This window comes from Lactuca virosa, chromosome 6 (assembly GCF_052849685.1).
Source record: "Lactuca virosa cultivar CGN04683 chromosome 6, Lactuca_virosa_CGN04683_v6, whole genome shotgun sequence".
In the NCBI taxonomy this organism is placed as follows: Eukaryota; Viridiplantae; Streptophyta; class Magnoliopsida; order Asterales; family Asteraceae; genus Lactuca; species Lactuca virosa.
This window is the reverse complement of record NC_136431.1, coordinates 155,258,558-155,268,230: the sequence shown is the minus strand read 5'-3', so window position 1 is coordinate 155,268,230 and position 9,673 is coordinate 155,258,558. Positions and strand designations below refer to the sequence as shown.

Below are 9,673 nucleotides of genomic sequence, written 5' to 3'. Positions count from 1 at the left end.
TTAATTAAATAATAAATTCTTCTTATTTCTCAATAGGTCATCCTGTCTAGTTGCTAGTATGAAGACAACCTAAAAATGACTATGCTACTATCAATTCAAGTATATACCAATTATAGTTATGAGCTTAGACACTTAATCTAACAGTTTCTACATATTCTTGCTCATAATTTTAAGAATCGCGTCATCATGAGTCTTTCGTCGTTCGGGAGAAACGATTAGTAGGCACTTTAGTCGAGTTTGTAATGCAGTCATACAATTGCATATTCGTTTTCTTAAGAAACCCGAACATGTTCCCAATAACTCTACCGATCAAAGATGGAAATGGTTTAAGAATTGTTTAGTAGTTTTAGATTGAACATATATAAAGTGCCTAGTTCCAGCCGAAGAAAAGCCTAGCTATAGAACAAGAAAGAATGGCATTGCAACAAACGTTCTAGGGGTTTGTTCCCAAGATATGCAATTTATCTGTGTATTATTGGGATGAGAGGGGTCGACTGCGGATGGTAGAGTTCTTCAGGATGCTCTTCTTATACCATATGGATGGAAAGTTCCAAGATCGGGTATGTAAATCTTATTTATAATGTTTTTAATTATAAATCTTACTTATAAAATGTTATTAACTATAAATCTTATTTTCAGGTTATTATTTAGTTGATGCCGGATATACAAATGGAGAGGGTTTTCTAGCCTCGTATAGAAGGCAAAGGTATCACTTAAATGAATGGCGTCATAGACACCAACCAACTATAACAAATGAATTCTTTAACATGAAACATTCATCATCAAGAAATGTTATTGAACGATGTTTTGGCATTTTGAAGGGAATATGAGGAATATTAAAGGACAATTCATATTATCCAATTGAAATGTAAAATAAGATCATAATGACATGTTGTTTACCACATAACTTCATAAGACAAGAAATGGAAGTAGATCCTTTTGACAATGATTGTGATCGGGATGAGGGAACTAGAGATTTTGGACCTGAAGATGTTGATACTATTACTTCTATAGGGACTTCGAATGAATGGACCATATTTATAGATAATTTAGCCGAGTCCATGTTTGCATCTAGGGGTGCAACTAATTAAATTGACATTTTGCTTATCTATTTATAATGTATCGCTATGTTGGACAAATTGTTGTATTGTTTGCTTATCGTTATGTTGGAAAAAGTGTTTTCTTGCTTATTGTTTTGTTGGAAAAATTATTGCTTGCTTATCGTTGTTGGAAAATTGTTCAATTTCTAAAATTAGTTGTGATACTTATCTATTGTTTTTTGTTAAGTTTATATAGGTACGACAAGTCAAATTAGAAATTATAAGACATGGACAAACAATGAAGAAGCAAAGCTAGTTGAGGCGTTGGTGAATATGACAAATGCTGGAGGATTTAAAGCCGATAATGGTTTTAAGTCGGGTTATTTACAACACCTTGAGCAAGCATTGAAACAATCACTTACGAACTCATGTATTTTACGTAACACACATTGAGTCGAAGATAAAAATCATGAAGAGAGATTGACAATGTGTCTATGATATGGTAAACGGTTCAAACACAAAGCGGGTTTGGTTGTGATTCCGAAAACATTGTGTTACAGCTGAGGATTCGATTTGGGAGGCGTACCTATAGGTACATCACGTTATAATATTTGTATTTTTATAGTTTATAATGAAGCGAATATATATATAGTCAAGAAGTTGGTCTAGTTATTTTATAAACAAAAACATTGAATTTGGAACAAAAGGGTAAAATGAACATTTTTATAATTCAGTCAACAATTCAGATGTTTCAACCAAACAACGTGATCAAAATTCAGATCTTAAAAATGCAGTCATCCTTAAAAATTTCAAGACCTCTTAAAAGTTTAGATCTGCCAAATAACCCAAATACCTTGAAACCGAAAAAAATCTCAACAAATTCGATTTTAGAAGATATTTTCTGTTGGATTTAGTTTCGTTTTAAGTAAAAAAACGAACATGCTCATCGTATCCTGGAGTAGCGATGAGCCCTAATTAAAAGAAAAACTAAATCAAGAAAAACTAAAAAGAAAAGGAAAAAGAAGGAAAACAGATCAAGCCGGCTTGACGCAAACCTCGCGTTCTCAGATCCCCTCCAGCCCCTCCTTTTTACTATCACAACAAAATCAGCTACTGACCTAGATCAAACTTTAATCGCCATGGCAATGGCGATCAAGCTTTCCCTCCTCCTCCTCGTCATCTCATGCTCTTTAATCCCTACCTTTTCACTCTTCGAAGATCAAGTCGGCTTCATGGACTGGTATCTATTTTAGTTTTTATTTATGTACTGCTCTACTCAGTCTTGTGCTAATTTTGAACGTCGTAGATTAATTCGACTTTGGATGTAGGTATCGATATTGATGTTACGCGAGTGCTTAAATTCTGTTTACTTGATGTGTCTATGTATAGAAAACATGACTCTTGATCGATCTTTTTGTGTTGTTCTTTAGTCGAATTCTATTGTTCAAAATCTTGTTCTCTGAATCCCACTGAATTCTTAGTTAGTACATCCGTTTATTGTCTCTGATGTAGTTTTTGAGCTTTTGACTTATGTCTGTTTGTGGTTGCTGGAGGAATAACCCTTTTGCAGAGACATACACACTATACTCAATTTCTGATCTCTCTTTCTCTACATTAATAACGCATGAAGTTTTATCCCTCAGGCATCAACGATACATAGGGAAAGTAAAGGATGCAGTGTTTCACACCCAAAAGGCAGGCAGGAAACGCGTTGTGGTGTCAACTGAAGAAAATGTTATTGCCTCCCTTGACCTTCGTCGAGGCGAGATCTGTAAGTTGTAACATTTGTTAATATTTAGGCTTTTTAATTTTTGTCTTCAGTCTGGATACATTATTGGTGCTAATAACTGATAATTTTGATGGAAGAGTATATGTATATGCTGATGCTTTCTGCTATATGCAGTTTGGAGACATGTTCTGGGAGCAACTGATGTTATTGATAAAATTGATATTGCCCTTGGGAAATGTGAGTACTCTTCTTTTTACTAAAAGTCAGCCCACAGTTTTGCAGACTTGTTTACCAGGATTTTGGGAGTGTTGAACAGGATATATAATTATTTGGTTGCTGCTCTTATCCTTATACCATGTGATTAACTTGTACAATAGATTAAAGGGCAAAGAGGGAAACGAGATGAAACAATTTAGTCATGGCTTAGCAGATAGGTTTTTCTACAGGCAACAGACCTTTCTTTTCTTATGAATTATTATTATTAGTTCACTATAATTTTTGTTATCATCCTAAAAGAGGTTTGTTAATAATCTGTAAAAGTAAATACATGATGATCATATATCAATCTTGATTAAGCTTGAAATAATTATGAAAAATACTAATAAACTGATTGGGCTATAGCTAAAAAGGATATCAGTAACGTATTGTGACAAAAAGAGACAAAGCTGATACTGTGTTACCTTATTTGCTTAAAAAAGTTGGTTTCTTGATTGCATATGTTGCGAGATATGTATATGGTTATTTGATACAATGATAAATAAACTCAAAAATAAGAAGTTGGGAATGTTATCAAGCACCACCCTTAGTCTTATGATGTACATAAATGTTTGTTATTGCTAAAATATCATCTCTGATTCCTCAGATGTCATTACACTGTCATCAGAGGGGAGTATTTTAAGAGCATGGAACCTTCCTGATGGGCAAATGGTGTGGGAGTCTTTTCTATCAGGCTCAAAGTCCTCAAAGGCATTATTAACAATTCCAGTGAGTAACTTTGATAAGCATTCTTATATTTTAGTGCTCTAAGTAAAACAGTAGCTAACTCTTTCTTTATCATAAACTGATTTGAATTACCATTTATTAGCTGTATGAAGTATGTCACTTTATTATCTGAAATATAATCTGCAGGCCAATTTGAAGCTTGATCTGGATAGTCCAATTTTTGTTTATGGTGGCACATGTCTTTATGCCATTTCCAGCATTGATGGAGAGATTCTTTGGAAGAAGGACTTCATAAATGAAGGGTTTGACCAATTCACCAATTATATTATATTTTCTTGTTTCTTGATTGTAGTAGCAGGCTTTTTATATATATTACTTTTTGTGTTTGATTAACAGCATGGATGTTCATCAGTTGATCCTTTCTGAGGGCAGTAACGTAATTCACGCTGTAGGAGTTTTCGATTTATCCGAGTTCAATACATATGAGATTGATGTTAAGAATGGAGGGGTACTGAAACATGTCAGAAAATCATTTCCCGGGGGCATTTATGGCAATATCTTGTCAATTTCAAGTGAAAAATTTGTTGCATTGGATGCTACAAGGTCAATTGTGCTTCTAATAAGCATCACAGATGGACAAATTAGCCTTCAACAAACCCATGTTTCAGATCTCATCCATGGAGTTTCTTTGAACCCACTTATCTTACCTTCAAAGCTTTCAGGAATCTTTTCTTTAACCACAGATACATTCATAGCTTTTATAAAAGTAACCCATGAAGGGAAATTGGAAGTAATGGAAAAAGTAGATAAAACAGTTGTTGTTAGTGATGCATTGGCCCTTTCAGATGGTGAACAAGCTTTTGCACTTGTTCAACATGGAGATAGCAAGATTCATCTCTCTGTAAGGCTTGTTCATGACATGAGTAGCAATCACCTCAAGGAAACTGTCAAGATGGATCACGAAAGAGGCTTTGTTCACAAAATTTTCATCAATAATTATGTTAGAACAGATAGATCACATGGGTTCAGAGCTTTGATCGTAATGGAAGATCATTCATTGTTATTGCTACAACAAGGTGAGATTGTTTGGAGTAGAGATGATGGACTTGCTTCTGTTATAGATGTCACAACTTCAGAACTACCCGTGGAAAAGGTTGGTGTATCAGTAGCCAAAGTTGAAGACAGCCTTTTTGAGTGGCTTAAGGTATGAAAAAGTACATTACTAAATTTTTTTTTTCAAAAATCAAAATACATATAATGTTTTTTCTTGTATTGAAGGGTCATATGCTGAAGCTTAAAGGCACTTTAATGCTTGCAACACCGGATGAAATAGCAATAATCCAAAAAATTAAATTACAAAGTTCTGAAAAAAGCAAAATGACACGAGACCATAACGGATTCCGTAGACTACTGATAGTACTTACCAAATCCCGAAAGCTTTTCGCATTACATTCCGGAGATGGACATATTGTCTGGTCAACTCTACTCCAATCTCTCCGCCAATCTGACGAATGTCCAAATCCAACGGGTCTCAAATTACACCCGTGGCAAATCCCGCACCATCACGCACTCGATAAAAACCCATCTGTCCTTGTTGTTGGCCGATGTGGGCTTTCTTTATCTTCTCCAAGCACATTGTCGGTTGTTGATACGTACACAGGAAAAGAGGCGAGGAATGTGGGGCCCGGGCATTCGACCGTGCAAGTTATTCCGTTACCGTTTAGTGATTCCAGCGAGCAGCAGCTTCATTTGCTGATTGATGATGAAAACCGCGTGCATTTGTACCCGAGAAGCCGTGAAGCTGTTGAGATCTTTCAACGGGAGTCTCAAAATGTGTATTGGTATGATGTGGAAGCTGAAGTTGGGATCTTGAGGGGGTATGGTGTGAAAAGAAGATGTGATGGTGATGAGTATTGTTTTGAGGCTAGGAATTTGTGGTCGGTTGTGTTCCCTTCAGAATCGGAAAAAATCATCTCCACTGTTTCAAGAAAAGGAAACGAGGTATTTTTTGTTTATTTAGACTCAGACTGATATCAATGGGACAAAAGTTACAATAAGGCAAAGTTGAAGAACGTTTTTATAATTATTCAGGTGGTGCACACACAAGCAAAGGTGATTGCAGATGAGGATGTGATGTATAAATACATATCTAAAAACATTCTGTTTGTTGCTACTGTTTCACCGAAAGCGAGTGGTCCAATCGGGTCAGCAACTCCAGATGAATCATTGCTGGTGGTCCACCTTGTGGATACTATAACCGGTCGCATACTGCACCGCATGAGTCATTTAGGTTCACAGGGTCCCGTGCATGCAGTGAGTATTAATTAATTAATATTATTATTATTTTTACATTAAAAAAAAAAGGTATTTATTTATTTATTTATGCATATCTTTCTTTTGAAGGTCCTTAGTGAGAACTGGGTTGTCTACCATTACTTTAACTTACGAGCACATAGATACGAGATGTCTGTTATCGAAATTTATGATCAATCTCGTGCGGTACTGCTCCTAATCTTCTATTTTCTGTTTTATTTTCCCATTATTTGGTATGCATTGAAAATAAAGATTTTACTACTATTTGCAGGAAAATAAAGATGTTTTGAAGCTTATTGTTGGAAAACATAACCTCACGACACCTGTGTCATCGTATTCTCGGCCTGAAGTTTCTACAAAATCACAATCTTACTTCTTTACTCATTCAGTCAAAGCTATATCAGTGACTTCAACTGCCAAGGGCATAACTTCTAAGCACCTGCTTATCGGCACAATTGCTGATCAGGTATTATTATATAACATTGTATATTTTATATTTTTGTTATAGGAAGAAAACAAACCAATGAAAGTGTATTGCTGTTTCTTGCATTAATTACATGCTTATATTTATTTGTAGGTATTGGCTCTTGATAAGCGTTTTGTTGATCCACGAAGGTCACTTAATCCCACACAAGCTGAGAAAGAGGAAGGTCTTTTACCTCTCACAGATACCTTACCCATTATTCCACAGGTCAGTTTATTCCCCTTGAAATAAATTATTCATAAAAAAATATTTGAGAGAATGACTGACTACACACGTGGAAATAGAAGAAAGAAAGAACATATGATATGATTCACTTTTTTTTTTTTTGTTTTGTTTTGTTGCAGTCATATGTAACACATGCATTTAAAGTGGAAGGTCTTAGAGGCATAGAAACGATACCTGCAAAACTGGAATCAACAACCTTAGTATTTGCATATGGAGTGGATCTCTTCTTCACACGCCTTGCACCTTCAAGAACATATGATTCACTTACTGAAGATTTCAACTACGCATTGCTTCTTCTCACCATTGTTGCTCTTGTTGTCGCCATTTTTGTCACATGGGTTTTATCCGAAAGGAAAGATTTGCAGGAAAAATGGAGGTAGTAATAACCTTACTGTGTTTTAGATCACCTCCGATATTTTGCCATTTCTTTTTGCTTTTACTAGTGTACTAGTGTTAGAGTTGAATTCATGTTGGATGATAGAAATTTACACAGTTTTTTTACTCCTTTTGTAATTTGATGGATGAGATTTGGTTACAAGATACACCCCTAAAACTTATTTCCAACTTTCTCTTATTGTGTTGTGTGGATGTTCTTTTGGCATATCATAAAGCCTTTGGTCATGCTCCTAGACTGTATCAAAGTTGGTTGCAGTGTGGGGGTTTCAGTTTCAATGTGGACCGAGACGGTAGCCTGGACTCTTATGCTAATTTAAATCCCAAATGTTGTTTTTGGAAGGAGTGGTGTGGGATGATCTTAAATGAGTTTATAAATGTATGTTTAGTACATCAAGTAAGTCAAGTAATTTTAAACTGATTTAACATTTTTTTGATGTAATGTCACTTGGGTCTAAAGTAGCGTTACGTTTGTGCAGTAGATGAATATCTCCAACTTTTATATTGCTAGATGTATATATAGCTACACCAATAAACATAGCAGTTGAAACAACTTAATTTCAGTAGTTGGTATAGCACAAGTTTTCATCAGGACATATAATTAAAGTTATTTGCCAAAATCTAAAATATCTTTAAGAGTGCTGGTAAAATCCACTTTATGAGAAGATAGATATCTATTAGATCCTTCTAGAGATAGGCAAAAAAGAAGACCGGACCAGTTCATCAAAAAACCGGTTTATTTGAAATTTTTTCTAAGGTCGTCCGGTATGCCTACGACGGACGCCTCCGTGGTATATGTGGCCACGAACAACGAACTTGCACACCAACCCGATATGTCGTTGTGGTCGTGGTCGTTGTGGCTCGTGTTGGCTACGACAAGAGAGGACGACCGATGGGGGGCTCCTTTCCTTCCATCCGTTCAACGGTTGAATTTTTGATATATATATATATATATATATATATATATATATATATATATATATATATATATATATATATATATATAGGTTCATGTGAGACAATAGTATTTTGTGAGACAAGAGGACCAAATCTTGACCACTCATCTTGAATAATCTAAGGCTAGAATTAAATCAGATTACACCATAAGGAAGCACAAGGAGACGGTGCCATTTTTGCAATTAAATGGAACTTCAGGATTAGAATAAGGGCGCGGAGGGGCAATAAGGGGATTTTACCGTCTATTTCATTCAGGCCGCAATAACGTTTTATATCCTCTTCAATCTTCTTCATTCTGATCGGCAAAACCCTAAGTAACCTCGATACGAACACCAAAATTCGTCTTATTCAATCTCGATCATCAACATCTTCTGCTTCGTTCTGATTTGAATTTTCAACATTGTTATTTTGATTCTAAAATCGGATCAAGTTCTTGAGCATCAACATTCCTGAATCAAATGAAATCGAAGCTTAGTTTTACAACAAATGGATCATTCTACAAAATCGGATTTATATTTTGCATCTAGAGTTAATCCATGTGACGTATAATACTATAATTTCTTCTTGATTTTATATCTGTGGGTGATTTTAAGTTAAAATATTCTAATTGTCGATTTTATTATATGTATGTGATTATGAGTTGATGTATTCATCTTATCATCTATGAGATTTCTTCTCATTCTGATTCTACTTTGCACTGTTCTTCCAAAACCCTCGATAAAACCCTAAAAATTGATTATGATTCACTGTCATTTTGATTTTCAACGTGATTCATATTCTGATTTTGAATCATGTTTCCGCCGATCCTTCAACTGCTATTTCTTCTCATGATTCTTAGTTGAGGAAGGATTCAACTGCTATTTCTTCTCATGATTCTTAGTTGAGGAAGGATTCAACTGCTATTATTTTACTATGTTATTATGCATAAATGAAGTTATTCACAAAATCTGTAGAGATATTCCTGGAATTTGAATTATAATTGGATTCAAGATCTTAGTTTGTTTGGTTTATCTTATTAGTTTCATACTTCTAGTGTCAGTTAAGTGTTTGGTAAATTTAGTGATCTCCCGCTAGGTGTTCGACATAATGCACTCTGTATTGATTTAATATTTTTTGCAAGAAAATTGTGATTGAAAATGATAGAATGTAGTAGATGGAAACATAACTTACTTCCTAATTGATTTTAGATGTTATTTTGTTTGAGTAATTGGATTATCTAGTAAATATTTAGTGAAATATTGTTTGATAATTTGATATTCTAAGTATTCTGGTTTGATAAGTAATATGGTACTTCTTAATTTGACTCAGATGTTACTTTGTTTGATAAGTTAGATGATCCAGTAAAAATATTAGTAAAATAGTCTTTGGTAACTTAATATTCTAGGTATTCTGATTTGTAAAGTTAGGTGTTACTTCATAAATTGGATTTAAGATGCTATTTTATTGATTAACCAGATGTTACTACTTACTTTGATAAGTCAAAACTAAAATACATTTTGAGAATTTGTTATTCTATCCTGACATAATTGAATTCATCTCTTTATGTTTTAGTTCGATAATATTTGATTTAGATTTAGATTCTACATAATG

At 34.4% G+C, this 9,673-nt stretch overlaps 1 protein-coding gene across 1 annotated transcript; it reads left to right on the top strand.

Annotated features, from left to right (window-relative positions):
* The first annotated feature begins 2,034 nt into the window (after positions 1-2,034).
* Positions 2,035-7,297, top strand: LOC145119221 (uncharacterized). Its single transcript, XM_079054843.1, has 12 exons — positions 2,035-2,280; positions 2,684-2,811; positions 2,944-3,006; positions 3,632-3,753; positions 3,898-4,013; positions 4,108-4,915; positions 4,990-5,712; positions 5,803-6,024; positions 6,115-6,210; positions 6,296-6,490; positions 6,602-6,715; positions 6,853-7,297. Exons 1-12 carry the CDS (start codon positions 2,180-2,182, stop codon positions 7,111-7,113), a joined length of 2,949 nt encoding a protein of 982 aa, XP_078910969.1. The 5' UTR covers positions 2,035-2,179; the 3' UTR covers positions 7,114-7,297.
* The last annotated feature ends 2,376 nt before the right edge of the window (positions 7,298-9,673 follow it).

Bases quoted from the DNA above. Each gene is read 5' to 3' on its own strand.
- LOC145119221 (XM_079054843.1), top strand. From the start codon at position 2,180: ATGGCAATGGCGATCAAGCTTTCCCTCCTCCTCCTCGTCATCTCATGC. The intron at 3,754-3,897 runs GTGAGTAACTTT...TATAATCTGCAG, and splicing joins AGGCATTATTAACAATTCCA to GCCAATTTGAAGCTTGATCT. The intron at 5,713-5,802 runs GTATTTTTTGTT...ATAATTATTCAG, and splicing joins TTTCAAGAAAAGGAAACGAG to GTGGTGCACACACAAGCAAA.